Source organism: Podarcis erhardii, assembly GCF_964252035.2.
Source record: "Podarcis erhardii genome assembly, chromosome: 13".
Taxonomy (NCBI): domain Eukaryota; kingdom Metazoa; phylum Chordata; class Lepidosauria; order Squamata; family Lacertidae; genus Podarcis; species Podarcis erhardii.
This window is the reverse complement of record NC_138502.1, coordinates 21,586,077-21,602,027: the sequence shown is the minus strand read 5'-3', so window position 1 is coordinate 21,602,027 and position 15,951 is coordinate 21,586,077. Positions and strand designations below refer to the sequence as shown.

The following is a 15,951-nucleotide window of genomic DNA, read 5'->3' as shown; positions in this document are numbered from 1 at the left end:
TATACTTCCACCTATCTCTCCTATCCATTTAGCTTCATGTGCATGGCCCATTATAAATAATAAATCACTATTTCATAATTGGGGAGCTATTGCTTATGTAAATCAGTGTGGGAATTTGGTGAATTTTTTATTTTTTTTTTTTACCTCTGAATCATAAAGTTTACTTCTTTTCTATTTTAAGTGTTGACTTGAAATTACCTGCCATGGCTGTACACTCTGAAATGCCAGTCTGTCTCTTTCCTCCAATTTTTTACGTTTGACATGGGATTTGTATATAGCATTCAAAGCATGTGCCATTGCATAGACAGCATTGTAGACATTGTAGCTGTGTCCAGTCATATTCATTTCAAACAGAACTCCAGAAAGGCTTTCCAGATTCTCTTCCCCAGTGCAGGTTTTCTTCCCGTCCTTCTCTTGCTGCTTAGACATCATTAGTGAACAGCTGAATGCTTGTTCCCAGAAGTCCTGGATGAAACCATCTCCTTTGGCCCAGGAAGGTTGTATCGTGTCTGTGAACGTTCGGAATTCTAATGGCTGATTTGAGTGAACTGTGAAAGATATGGTGCCATGGAATGCCTGTATATCCCATACCTTTTGTACAGAGTGTGATGCAAAATCCCAGTGGGAAGTTACAACCCAAACTTTTCCTAGAGGTGGCAATGCCAAGAAGGGTGCTAGAAACAACAACATTCTCAAAATCTGAAAGGATGGAGGTTCTCCATATACATACATTACATTGCATTTTCTCTCCATGAGAATTTCATAGTTTTTCTGCTGCTGTATAAGCAAGTCTATCATCTCATCCACATAATTCCATTTTGGTACTCTTATTATGAAGGCATAACAGTTGCCATTTTGGGAAAGAATTGGGACCATTGTTTGTAAAAACCTATCCCCTTTGTCATCATCTACAGCTAACAGTCCAACCCAAGTCCATTTGAAATGCTGAAATAGCCGGATAACTCCTATGTGCTGATGAGTCTCATTTGGGACCATCTGGTACAAAAATGGGTATGGCATTTTGTCATTCTGTAATGCTGAAAATGATCCATAAGTGAGCTGAAATAAAAAAAGTAAACATTTCTCATTTTATATAAAAGAGAATATTGTATCTTAGAATTATGAGCCATTGAATCATTGAATCAAACTGGGGGGGGGGGGGTAGCTAATGCCACAGAAGACAGAATCAGAATTCAAAATGACCTTAACAGATTGGAAAACAGGGTGCAAGCTAACAAAATGAATTTCAATAGGGACAAATGTAAGGTTCTGCACTTAGGCAGGAAGAACCAGATGAGTGACACCTGGCTTATTAGCAGTACATGTGAAAAGAATCTAGGGGTCTTGGTGGACCACAACTTAAAATGAGTCAACAGTGTGATGCCGCAGCAAATAAAGCTAATGCTATTCTAGGCTGCATCAACAGAAGAATAGTGTCCAGATCAAGGGAAGTACCGGTAATAGTACCACTCCATTCTGCCTTAGTCAGACCACACTTGAAATACTGTGTCCAATTCTGGGCAACAAAATTTAAGAAGAATTTTGACAAGCTCGAACATGTGCAGAGGAAGGCAACCAAGATGATCAAGGGTCTGGAAACTAAGCCTTATGAGGAGTGCTTGAAGGAGCTGGGTATGTTTAGTCTGGAAAAGAGGAAACTAAGAGGAGATATGATAGCCATCTTTAAATATCTGAAGGGCTGTCACATGGAGGGGGGAGCATTCTCCTGCTCTGGAGGGTAAAGCTCGAACCAATGCCTTCAAGTTGTAAGAAGGGAGATTCCGACCAAACATTAGGAAAAAACTTTCTGACAGTAAGAGCTGTTCAGCAGTGGAACAGACTCCCACATAAGGTTGTGGACCCTTCTTCCTTGGAGGTTTTTAAAACAGAGATTGGATGGCCACCTGTCATGGATGCTTTAGCTGAGATCCCTGTTTTGCAGGGGGTTGAATTAGATGATCCTTGGGGTCCATTCCAACTATAAGATTCTAGGATTCTTTGACAGCTTTCCCCAAACATCCTAAGCTCTACCAAAAGTTTCACAGAAATGCTAAATAGCATTATGAACATAACAGTTCCCTGTGATACATCACAACAACGGACGCTGAAACACAAGGACTTAATGCATCAATGAATTCATATGTATTGGTGAAAATAAAACACAGGTGCATTATATTGGGGTAAATTCACTGTAAAAGTTTTGTTAGAGAAGAATTGCACTGGTTCAATTGCTCAATTGCACTTACAGTTAAGATGATTGTCCTAATTTTAAATGGAAATATAGTTTTCCCTTCTTTTTCTCCCCCCCCCCTTGCTGCTGACAATTCTACAGTTTAAATGATACAGGAATTAACTTTGTATAACACAGTTGTGCTACAATAGTTAGTGTTCAGATTTTATTCTTCCACATTTACCTCTGTAATGATAATTTGTACTATGTGTCTTTAAAAAAGGGGGGGGGGCTTTTATTCTTGTCTTTCAGTGTGCTGTGAGTCCTCTGGATTGTTTTGTCATTTAACTGTTATAACACCTTAATATCATTTATCAAAGGATTTGCTGAAATCATGATGGTGTGCCACAGTTGTGAATTTTCTGTACCACCTTATTTACCTGTGGAGTCTTGTGAATTGCTGAGATGATGGCCACATTGGCAGAGATTTCAGAGATGCATCCACCAATGATGGTGATCAGCTTGTTCTGATTGTGACACTTGAAGTTGGGGACAAACCTCTGTTGTGTGGAATGCAGGCTGAGGGCAGCCTTATAGGTCATCTTTGCAGTGTAGTAACTATTGAGGATGTGAAACCCCAGCGAGGCATTTGACAAGATGTTGGGGTTCTCATTGATCTCTTTCACAGCAAATGCTAAGGCCAGGATGTGCTGGTAGTTCTTGGGCACTGAACTGTAAAAAAGAGTTGCAGCTATTTAACAAATCATCAATAATGAAAACAGATTTATAGTCTTCATCAACACAATTTCAAGAATGAGCTGTAACTTAATACTCAAGAAGGTGAAATACTGAAGTAAAAATTAAGATACCTGATTGGTTCTGTTCCTTCCTGCAAGGTGACTGCCAGCAAGCAGTACAGGCAATTCCCAATTTACATGGGGGTTACATTCAAAGGCACTGTGTATTAAAGTGATATTGTGTATATTTGAAACACCATTGAAAAAGCCTGCAAACAACTTGTGACTGCTAGCCTTCCAATGGACATGGGTTGTCAGTGAGCTACTAGACCAAATTCAATGTGTTCATATTATCATATGAAACCCTAAATAGCTTGAAACCCAAATACCTAAAAAGAGTTCCTTCAACCATCTCAGAGTCTATGGTGGCTTTGGTGGTGATGAAACTGAGTGCAACGCATTTGGAAGTGATCCTGACCAAGGGTTTTCCATGGTGGTTGCCCATCTGTGGAATGCCTTCCTAGTGAGGTCTATCTCTCTCTCCCCCATCATTGTTTTCCATCAACAAGTGAAAAACATTCCTGTTTACCCAAGCATTTCATGACTTTTAAAAAACTGATCCTGGAGATACTGTGGTCACTGGCTGAGAATGATTTTAATTGTTTTTAGAATGTTTTTAACAGTTTCTTTAAAGAATGTTTTAGAGCTGATTTTAGTTCTACTTTAGAGGACAGGACCTAGAGGAGAGTGAAACTCTTATTTCCAGTGATATTCTTATTATCTTATGCAATACAGTGAAGCAAGAAATATACAATAATATGGACCTTGTTGAAGCAACTGACAACAGTGCATTTTTATTATCTGTGATGCATAAATACAATAGAAGAACATCTGTCATAAACAGATGAAAACAGAGAATATATTTCAAGTGAAAAGTACAAAAGGGAGCTTTACAGGCTTCAAAAAACTAACGTATATTTGAAGGCAATTCACTATACAATTCACAAATAACTTTTTTAAAAAATGTAGACCCCTATAATGTTGTGCCTGTGTGTTTTTGAATTGAAAAGTATGATAAATATTAACTATTTTACAAATACAGGTATTACATGCATACCCTTTTTAGAGTCAGGTTGTGGTTCCCTGTCCAGCCTGCTTTACTTTTCAAATGAAAGTGTTAAAACAACAGGAAGAGTGAAACATGCTGTTATTTCTAAAATATAATAATCTGAAATAAATGATTTTAAAAACAGATGATTGGAAGGGCATAAGAGAGTGCATCATTTGAGATTAAGAACGAGGAAACAAAATATGGAAAAAAGAGAAATGGGGCAGTAACTAAATAATAAATATAATATACAGTGTTGTTATCCTGCACAAACACTATAGAAATGGATTGTAGGCATTCAACTGATTTTGCTGTTACTGTTGCTGGCTTCTGATCTGATTTCACTTTGATGTAAGCTCTTACTCATCAATCCCTTAATATTGAAGATGAATATGATGTAAGCAACCTCTGTACTTCACACAGTCACAGTTACGGTTATGGGGTTTTAAATAGTCTTTTGATTGATTTGTACATCTTATTGACTTTTTATAGCTATAGTCTCAAAATCAATAAAGATATATTAAAAGAAAGAAAGAAATACACAGTAGTCATTCATTTCAATGGTGATGGTGGAGGAAAACATACTAGTGGTTTCTGCCGAACAATTTAATATAGAAAGCATGACAAAAATGCAGGATTGCACAATTATGTGTTCTCTACTATTATTCTCTTAATATATTACAGAAGCAAGAGAAAATAAATGATGCCTTACACTGGTTCATCAATCAAGATCTGTGTTGGTGGTTCTGTGAAAGAGAGGTTATTGTAGAGGAAGAAGACCTGGGAAACAATTTCACCGATAACAAGTTCACCTGGCTGGTAAAATGCATGAGGTATGGGTAAGGGATCATCATTGATGCTGCAATTAATAGAATGTGCCTGGCACACAGTAGGGCACAGCAGTACAAGTAGCAAAAGCAGCACTATCATGAGCTTGTGAGCATAACATTCCTTCCAAATATAGGTTCTCATGTTTCCATTTACGACGTTATCTGTTTTGCTACAGCTTCCCTTGAATGATGGATGATTCTGTCTCTATGCTGATTAGCAGAAGGACCTCTTTGAGAATCTGTGAAGCAGCACCCTGTTCTCAGAACTAATAACGGTGCCTTGTCCATCAGTGTCCCTGATCAAGGTATTCTCTTCATCTACTCAGTTTATCCTCCAAGACTCACTGAGAAGAATGTTTATTTCTAATCCCTCATCTGTTCAGGTATGTATACCAATAAGTTTGCTTTGGTCTGCAAAGGGGGGGGGAGTATACTCTTAAGATTTTCCAATCCACTTATCCAAAGCAGCATAAGATATTAAATAATATATGCTGTGTTATGATCCAACAACATGTGTGTGGATGCCTGCATATGTATATGTTTTTGTATCTAGCCAAGGAGGTTTGATTTTCACAGTAAGAAACTTTGAAGTGGAAAGTTAATTGGACAAGGATACTCATGGAATTTATTTATTATTATTATTTTTAAAAAACTAGGGCTTAATCAGCTGCTGAAAAAATATCCTAACATGTAAAGAGGAAATGAACACCCAAAAGAATGACAGAGTCCTGCCTATGTCTAATATCCAACTTTGTTGATGGTTTCTTATGCCTCTCTTCATATGCAGGTTGGGCTCTGGATGTCTGCTGTGTCAGAAGATAGATACCAGTAATTCTGACAATGATAGGGATTATTATCATTTCCCTTGTGTGCTGTTGTCATTTCAAGTTGCCTTGTGCATTCTGAAACTGCTAGGAGTCCCACTGCCCTGAATATTACAACTATTATTTTCTCCTTTGACATATGATAAACAGTTAGTGGCGCACAAAATAATGAAATTGTAGAACTGTAGAGTTGGAAGGGATCACATGGGTCATCTAGTCCAACCGCCTGTAATGCAGGAATCTCTTGGTGAATTTTAGCACCAATCGTTATGTTTCCTGGATGAAGGAAGTGGGACTAATAAAAAATCATTTTGGTATGCTATTGGTATGATTAAAAGCTTGCAGTCATGGGTAATTGGTTTTCTCTGAATGAGGAAAGTCAGGTAGAACCAAATTGTTGTTGAATTGTATAAGAGACTGCAAGGGTCCAAGCCCCTTCAATGCAGGAATCACAGTTAAATTAACCCTCACAGATGGCTATCCAATTTCTGTTTAAGAAGCTCCAATGAAGGAACGACCACCATTTTCCACAATAGTGGAACAAAGTATGAGACAGCTCTTACTGTCAGAAGGTTCTTTCTAATGTTGGGTTGAATTCTCCTTTCTTGTAATTCGAACCCAGTGGTTCAGATCCTGCCTTATTAATATTAACAACAAAATATAACAATACGCCAAAACAAAAGAGAAACAATTCCAAATCTTACAGATTAAAACACGAAACAAAGAATGAAAGAAAAGAAAAAGAAAAAGAAATGAAACAAAGAAAAAGAAAAAAGAAATGAAACAAAGAAAAAGGACAAAGAAAAAAGAAGAAAGACAGACATATTCCCAACACTGTATTCATCGTTACATAACCAAAGTTGATAAAACAAAGACTTCCACCAACCTCACAACACTTCATTTCATTCTCATTATATCTTTCTGTATTTCCTTCTTATCTCAATCCTAATTTATTTATGTATATTTTGTCAATATTCCTTTCCCTTTCTATTCATGAGGTCGACACTTTATCATCTTGGTTCCTGTCCTCTGCACACCTTTCAACTTGACAATATCCTTCTTAAAATGTGGTGCCTAGAACTGGACTCAGTACTGCAGATGGGGCCTGACCAAGTGATAGAGTGATGTTATTACACTGGACACTATATTTCTGCTATTGAATTTTATAATGTTGACTCATGTTAAGCTTATGGTCTTGTAAGGCTGCTAGATTCTCATAAAGCAGCAGATTCATTTATGTTAATTTCAAGAGAGAAGGCGGAAAGTTGAAACACAGCACAATTAATTAATATTTTAGCAGTTGACCCAGCGTAGAAGGCAAGTTGTTTCCAGATTCATCATCAATATTTCATAATGGGAAACTTCCCTCACTATAATAAGAATTAATTTATAATAGTCATTACTTTATATTTATATACAACTTCCAGATTCTAAAGAACTCAAATCAATATAATACTCTTTGTTTTCTATTTTTTTCAATAAGTGACCATGGAGCTAGGTTTGCAATTAATGACATGGCTATTCATTGTTGTTAGAATGTGTGTAATATGCAAAACAGAATGAGTGTACCTAGTATTGGAAGAATATAAATTCAAGCACAACAAAAGATCAATAAGCTGAAAAATGATCAATCTGATTGCATTGAATTTCCTAGGAAGGGAAACTGTGATGAAGCCAGGGAATTCATATAGCCCAAGACAAGACAAAAGACAACAAAAGAAAAGATGTAGCATTGGAACCCTCATTACATTACATTATATTATATTGCAGTACTTTTCCAATTCACTGTATGCATGTGGAAATGGACAGAAACTTCTTAAGAACATGATATCTGGTAAAAATATAAACCACTGCCAGAATGCTTACAGAAGCATCACTTTACAAATAGCCACAGGAAAATGAGAACAGGCAAAGCATTTTTTCACCCATAATTGGTAAATGCCACACATTGTGACTCAATTTATCCTATGGGGGTAGGAAGGAGTCAGTGGACCCCCATATACTGTGTTAGAGCAAAACCATGGTAGGAGGTATAATAGAGGAACCAAATGTCAGCACAACTTTATTCATAGGAATTTGAGAAGGAATTTGAGAAGGGATGCTTAGTTAAGATCCCTGAGATCCCTAGCATTGGCATTCATATATATATGAAGAATAAAGATACAGCCTTATATTCTATCACCTTTTCTTATTATTAGTTGCTCCTTGTTGTTCAGCTGAGGCCTCAGCAGAATAATGTAGCATTTTGGGGAAAAGATGCAACCCAGTAATCCAGCACCGGAAGACAAGATGGAGAAGATCTCCACGGCCACCATGTATTTTCCTTTGGTGCTCAGGTAGGTTGGAACAAAGGATAACCACACACTGCAAAACACCAACATGCTGAAAGTGATAAATTTGGCTTCATTGAAACTATCAGGTAACTTCCTGGCTAAGAAAGCCACAATAAAGCTGACAATGGCCAGAATGCCCATATAGCTCAAAACACAATAAAACATAGAAGGTAAGCCCTCATTACATTCCACAATGATTTGCCCTTTCAGTGAGTGCATATCTTTATCAGGAAATGGGGGAGATGTACTTAACCAAAGAGTACAAATTCCTGATTGAATGAGGGAGCAGGAAAGGACAATAGAATTTGCTAGTCCTTTCCCCACCCATTTCCTCATTCTAGATCCTGGTTTGGTTGCCATGAATGCCAGAACCACAGTGATAGTCTTTGCCAACACAGAGGAAAGGGCCACAGAGAAGACAATGCCAAAAGCTGTTTGTCGGAGAAGACAAGTCACCTTTCCAGGCTGTCCAATGAAGAGCAAAGCACAGAGGAAGCAAAGGAGGAGGGAGATGAGGAGGATGTAGGTGAGCGTTCGGTTGTTGGCTTTGACTATGGGAGTGTCCTTGTACTTCATAAAAATTCCAAGTACTAAACTTGTGATCAAACAGAAAGAAATCGCCAATATAGTTAAGATGATCCCTAAATCTTCTTTGTAACAGAGGTAGTTCACAACCTTGGGAGTGCATTGACTTTGGTCCTTGTTGGGATACTGTTCTTTTGGACATTTGACACAGGCATCCATGTCTGAGAGGGAAAAGGGAAAAGCTGCTTAGATTTTGTTAGTTCAAACTTGTAAAATGGGGGGTGGGGAGAGAAAGCTGTAACTCAATGGTAGAGTATCTACTTTGTATGCAAAGGGACCCTGGAAAAGACTCCTGCTTGACATCCTGGAGAACCACTGCCAGTGAGCTTCCTGGCTTCATAGGCTCCAGTCTGAAGTAATGTCATCCTATAACGTGAAAGTGTTTCCTTTTGTTTCCTTTCCTTTTATTTGCAGTTATTTGACCAACTCTAAGAGAGACGACTGGCATAATCACATAGAACAAGCAATAATTCATTATTATTAGCTTTTGTGCTTCCAAAAGTGTTTGTGGTTTGTGCTGTACTCTTGTCTTTACTGTCACAGATGAATGATAGCCACGGCAGGTGCAGGAAGGGCCACAAGAATGGACACTGAGGCTGGTATTGGGTTGAATTAGGCCACAACTTTTATTGATGACAGGAAAGAGTAGGTTTGGCTAAGGCTGTGCCAAAGATGGCGGGGCCCCTGGACCCACTATGGCCGTGTAATGTAGCAAAGGCTGCCCACCCAGGGCCTCAGGTGAGCAGATATTCTGTCTTAGCCCTCATCTGTAATGTGGTTATAATAATAAGCTATATTACACTAATATAGGAATACTATTCACATTTACCCACATCCTCATCATCATTATGATTTGGAGCAGATATGTCCTATTGACTATCTGATGCTGTTACAGACACTTTAATTTTTTTTAGGTGGATTCTGTTTCGAAATGCTGTTGTGAAACCACTTCATATATATTCAGGGAATAATCATTCTCAAATAATTATGAACATTTCTTCATATCTTTACATTATGTCTCCTACCCTTCTCATGAGAGATCATCCCTTCTGGACACAGAGCACAATCATAGCAGCAAAATTTCTCTCCTTCTTTCTTTTTCCTGCTGTAGCCAGGATTGCAGTTTTCATTGCACACAGACAAGGGCAGCACCTGAAAAGAATAATAAATTGGCAATAAAACATTAGGCTCTTCAGTAATTCACCTCCATGTGATTAGAATAGCTTGGCAGGAGACTCCTACTCAATCATTCTGTAGCATTCACTTCTTACTACTCTCCACATGCTGAGGGCTGAATGTCTGCATTGGGGAGCCTTCTCTACCTGTATTGGATCCCCACATGATTCAGAATCCTGAAGTGTACCTGTAGTCAGCTCCCAGGAAGTAGATGTAGAGGGTGATGGAGGGTCAATGTGGTCATGATTAATGGGTTGGGATGAATGGCTTATCTCAGACCTGAGATTCTACTGCTGCATGTAGTCATCATTTAACATACATTTAAAATACTTTTAATAACACAATTTCTCCTAAAGAATCCTGGGGAGTTTGATTTGTCCCTCACAGATCTACAATTCTCAGCACCCTTAGGTTGATCTCAAAGATCTTTTGCCCCATATGTCAGCCTATGATGTGTCTTTAATTTTGTCTTCTAATCCCTTTCTCAGCTCAGTTGCAGTCCCTCAACATTTCCCTTACCAGTTCAGTACATTTTTTAAAAATCCTTTCTTATCCTGCCATCAGGCTCAAGGTAAAATGAGTTAGATGTATAGTCACAGTTTGTACTAACACACTGTTGTTTTTGCATATTTGTTTGACAGAAAGTGACCTCACTCTTAAAAAAAAAAAAAGATTTCCATATATCCCCCCCCTTAGGCAAATTTATTATGACATAATTGTTGTTGTTTAGTCGTTTAGTTGTGTCCGACTCTTCGTGACCCATGGACCAGAGCACGCCAGGCACTCCTGTCTTCCACTGCCTCCCGCAGTTTGGTCAAAATGACATTAATATAATATAATATAATATAATATAATATAATATAATATAATATAATATAATAATTAATATAATTAATATAATATATTTTTACAAAGAAGGGAAGGAAATACATCTAGAAAGGTGAATAGGTTGAAATTGAATTTTTAAAATGTTTGAGCATCTGCAGTCTCACCTGATTAAAGCTATGATGCCACACAATTTGTTCATCATGAATAGATAACTCTGTGCCCTGGGGAGCCTGAGGTTCCAGTATTCCAATTTTTATTCTAACCACTGAGCCATTAGGGAACATTAGCCAGTTTGTAATATCAAAACCTGAAACTAGTTCTCCATTGTCATCAAAGTGCACAATGTCTCCAGCACTGTTGTTAAATGAGACCCTCTTTAGAAGTTGATGAACCTAGATAAAAAGGGATTATAAACAAAGCTCCAAAAACACACACTACTGAAATCATTTCAAGGAGCTTCACAAAGGAAGTCCTATTCATTTTGGGGTTAGTACATGTGGTGACTTAATATTTCTATTTGAATTTACAAAAAAGAAAAGATAATGTTGAACAGTTTGGGTGGAGTTGTTTTATGTAGATTTAAAATCCTCTTTCATTTTGCAGGAAAAGCTGGACTTCTTTTTACAAGTGTTTATTTGCAATTACCTGCCATGGTTGCACATTCTGAAAAAAAAGTCTGTCTCTTTCTTCCAATCGTCTGTGTTTGGAATTGGATTTATATATAGCATGAAAAGTATGTGCCACAGCATAGACAGCATTGTAGACATTGTAGCTGTGGCCAGTCATCTTCATTTCAAACAAAATTCCAGAAAGGTTCTGTAGATTCTCCTCTCCAGTGCAGATTTTTTCCTTCTCTTCCCATTTAGACACATTTAATGAACAGCTAAATGCCTGTTCCCAGAAGTCCTGAATAAAACCATCTCCTTTAAACCAGGAAGGTCTAACCATCTGAATGAACTTTTGGAATCCTTTTGGCTGATTTGAGTGAATTGTGAAGGAAATGGAACCATGAAAAGTTTGTATATCCCATATCTTTTGAACAGATAGTGATGCAAAATCCCATTGGGATGTAATAATCCACACTTTATTAATAGGAGGCATTGGCAAGAAGGGTGCTAGAAACAGCAATATTCTCAAAACTCGAAAGGATGGATATTCTCCATATATGAGCAATACATTGACATTTCTTTTGATGACAGTTACATAGCTTTCCCATTGCTTTATAAGCATATCAATATACTCATCTACATAAGAGTATTTTGGTAGTCTTACAATGAAGGCATAACAGATACCATTCTGAGAAAGCATTGGCACTATTTTCTGTAAAAACTTGTCCCCTTTGTCATCATCCACAGCCACGAGCCCAATCCATGTCCATCTGAAATGCTGAAGTAACTTCACAACTCCTTTGTGCTGGTGAGCTTCATTTGGTACCATCTGGTACAGAAAAGGGAATAGTCTTTTGTCATCCTGTGTTGTCAAAAATGATCCATAAGTGAGCTGAAATAAAAAAAAAAAAAATTCAAATCATACAGTCATAATATGTGGGGCTCTTTAATGCGTAGTGGGGTAAAATCACAGCTGAAACAGCACCTGTTTTCTCCACCCTGCATTTGTCAGGGCAGATCCTTGAAATCCCACAGAGACCCCTTGAGACAAATTCAAGGTACTTTCTATGAATTAGAAACTACCGGTATGTTTCTGTTTACTGTACTTTAGTGCTGCTGGAGACTTTTTGCGGCTATAGTGACACTGCCGACTCAAATTTAGCTTGAAATCAATTTAAACTTGGAGATCCCTTTCACATTTACTGCTGCCAAAGCAGGTACAATAAAAGGTAAAGCTAAAGGACCCCTGGACGGTTAAGTCCAGTCAAAGGCGACTATGGGGTGCAGCGCTCATCTCGCTTTCAGGCTGAGGGAGCTGCCGTTTGTCCACAAACAGTTTTCTGGGTCATGTGGCCAGCATGACTAAACTGCTACTGGAGCACGGAGGACTGTGATGAGTGCCAGAGTGCATGGAAACACCATTTACCTTCTCGCCGCAGCAGTACCTATTTATCTACTTTCAAACTGCTAGGTTGGCAGGAGCTGGGACAGAGCAATGGGGCCCAATATTAATTTTTGGTCTGATCTGGGAGGACTCTTCTGAAGTTATTCAGTTAACTGTTATCCAAAAAGCATTGAATTCACCTGATTGTACTACCTACTAGTATGCATTCAATTAACTTGCTAAGCAAAATACCACAGGGAATGTTTGGCTGAAATCAAGATGATGTGTAACAAATATGAAAGCTTTATGCCCCATGCACACAGCTGACCTGTGGAGTCTTGTGAATGGCTGAAATTATGGCCACATTGGTAGAAATTTCAGAGATGCATCCTCCAATAAGAGCTATCAGATTGCTCTTCTTGTGACAATTGAAGTTGGGGGCAAACCTATGTTGTGACGAAAGCAGGCTCAGAGTGGCCTTGTAGGTCATCTTTGTAGAGTAGTAGCTATTGAGGATGTGAAATCCCAGGGAAATGTTTGATAAAATGTTGGGATTCTCATTGATCTCTTTGACAGCAAATGCTAAGGCCAGGATGTGCTGAAAGTTCTTAGGCACAGATCTGTAATAATAATAATAATATATTTATTTATTTATACCCTGCCCTCCCCGGGCTGGGCTCAGGGCGGCTAACACCAAATATAAAATAAGAGTTAGAGTAAAAAGAAAAACAAGCATGAAACAACTATGACAATAACAAATGTATTATACTCATCTACATGCTTTCAAGTATCAGCTTAAAACCATAAGGTATTATAGTTTGAAGAAATGTAACTTGGTGAAATTAAGAAAGTAAGACACTGTATCTGAAATAGCAAGAACTAAAATTTTGCAATATTTTGGAAGAGTAAAAGTGCTTTGGAAACTGCTCCCTGCAGCTATTGGAGTAATTTCCTTGGCACAGAAACAATATCATCAAGATAAACTAAAAAGTAGCACTTTAATAATGCACTTTTATATTTAAAAGTATGAGTAACAAATGGGGTCATGTTTGCAAATCCATTAGGAAATCGCTTTTGATTGCATGTTTCCCCTCCAAAGCGTTTTAAGTTGTAGAAACAAAGTCAGGTTTGTCCTTTTGTAAAATGGGAATAGGCTGGAAACAATTGGAGGAATGAAACATGGCGGCATTTCTAAAATATAATATGAAATCCAATATTGAAAGAGTCAGAAGATTGGAAGTGCAGGGAAGAGGGTATATATAGTGGCAAAGGATGAGAGGAAACAAAATGTGGAAAGAGCAGGAGTAACATAATATAACAAGAGCACACTCTACTATGTTGTTATTCTGCAGAAATCCTACAGAAATGTACACGATCCATTTATTTCTGTGGAGTGTCTGGTGGAAAGGCTATTAGTGATTAATTAACAGGAACATAACGCAGGGACATAATGCAGAAAGCAAAAATAAACAGTAGTCCAAATATTGTGGGGATACCACTTTTTCACACAAAGTAAAAATAGTTACTTAATCACAAAGCTGCATAATGGTGAATGTCACATGAACTTATTACAGAAGAAGAAAGAAATGTTTCCTTACATAGGTTCATCAATCAATACATGTATAGGCTGTTCCTCGAAAGACAGGCTATTATAGTGAAAGTAGACTTGAGAAACAATCTCACCGATGACAAGGTCTCCTGGCTGGTGAAATTTATGAGGTATAGGGAGGGGATCATCAAGTGTACTGCAGTTAATAGAATGTGTATTGCCTACAGTATGACACACCAGTATGAGCAGCAACACCACCACCTGTATAATCCCATTGACAAAGGATGCCCTCCAAATATAGATTTTCATGCTTCCGCCTACAGCATTATATATGGCTTTTATCTGTTTTGCTACATAGTCATTTGAATGGTGGATGGTTTTGTTGTTGTTAGGGAATCTCTGCATTAGTATCTTGGTCATTGACATAATGGCTCCTTTTTTTTGTCAGTTTCCCTGATCAGAACATTCACTGATTTATACTCTAAGCATGAGTGAGAAGTATAAGCTTTTAGTACTCTTTTTCTCTTTTCAGTATCTTTGTTTTTATCTATTCAGCTGCAGGCATCAATAGCTTTGTGGTACTATGCAAGAGTTACCTTCAGAATTCTCAAATTCTGTAAATCAGAATTGTAAAAAATAATTGATGATGGAGATACCTGATGAAGAATGAACAAAACATTTGTCTAAGAAGAGCATCAGGAGAAGGAATGAATAATAGAGATACCCACAGTATACATATTTTTGTTTAAAAAATAATGGTGGAGTCAGCTGGTGGAAACACGCTGAAACAACAATACGATAGAGCTCTGTCAATGCCTAGACCCAGTTCTGAACAACACAAGGCTCTAATATCTATTTTCAGATGTTCATTGTTGATCTCTTGATATCTTTTGCATAAGACAATGCAAACCAATAATTTTGATAATGATAGGGAAGAAAATTGATTTCCCAGTGTCCTGCTGGCTTCTGAAGTTACATCATGCATGAACAAAATGCTACAACTCCCTCCCTCAATAGTCTACATCCTCCCTCTGCCCTGTTTGCATGATGGTCAATAGTTGGTGGGAGTCAGTTGACAGGACCAGGCTCCCTGTGTCCAGAACTTGACTTTAGTTCACCCACAGGTCATTCACATTTCACATAACTTGAAGGATGGTTACATCTCTTTTAAGAGATTGCGCCTAATTACTGAATGTCCCTTTTATTGTTATTGCTATTATTTTTTGTTATTATTAAAATATTTATATGCATTACAAAATATTAGTATGGGGAACCTAAGGCTCCTCACACTTTAATGAATTTATCCAACCCTATGTACTTGTTCTTTATTTGTCCTTCTGTTACAATTGCACTTTTGAATTTGTTTGGACCTTCTCTGACTTTGTGTTTACAGTCCTTATCCAAACTCTGTGGAGAAGTGATGTGAGTTGTGTTCTGTTTTAGACATGTCTGCATTTACTGCAGGGGTGTGGGGCCTTCTTCAGCCAGATGGCCACACTCCCATCTGGGCAATCTTTTGGGAGCCAGAGGCAAAAGAGAGCACAGCAATTAATGTAAATATTATTTTTGTACAATAGGCTGGTTTTTATATACATTCACACACCCCTCTTGACCCTCCATCAAGGTAAACAAGAGGCATTATCAGGCTTCAGAGACACATTCAAGCCAGGCAAAAACAAAAAAGGATGTGTGAGGAGTGTGGCCTTAGAAGCAAGACTAGATCCTCTGACCTAGAGTTGGGAACAGGTTGAGGGCATGGAATTGATTTTACAGCTCCAATGATACAGCATGGGGAATTAGATAAAAGTAATGCCTCATA

General features: G+C 37.9%; 1 protein-coding gene across 1 annotated transcript; it reads right to left on the bottom strand.

The window, feature by feature from the left end:
- Nucleotides 1–7,837: 7,837 nt before the first annotated feature.
- LOC309326922 (vomeronasal type-2 receptor 26-like) lies at nucleotides 7,838–13,073 on the bottom strand (the record flags this gene model as incomplete). Its single annotated transcript, XM_081835951.1, has 5 exons — nucleotides 7,838–8,748; nucleotides 9,613–9,739; nucleotides 10,756–10,983; nucleotides 11,237–12,091; nucleotides 12,912–13,073. 5 exons carry the CDS (start codon nucleotides 13,071–13,073, stop codon nucleotides 7,838–7,840), a joined length of 2,283 nt encoding a protein of 760 aa, XP_081692077.1.
- Nucleotides 13,074–15,951: the final 2,878 nt, after the last annotated feature.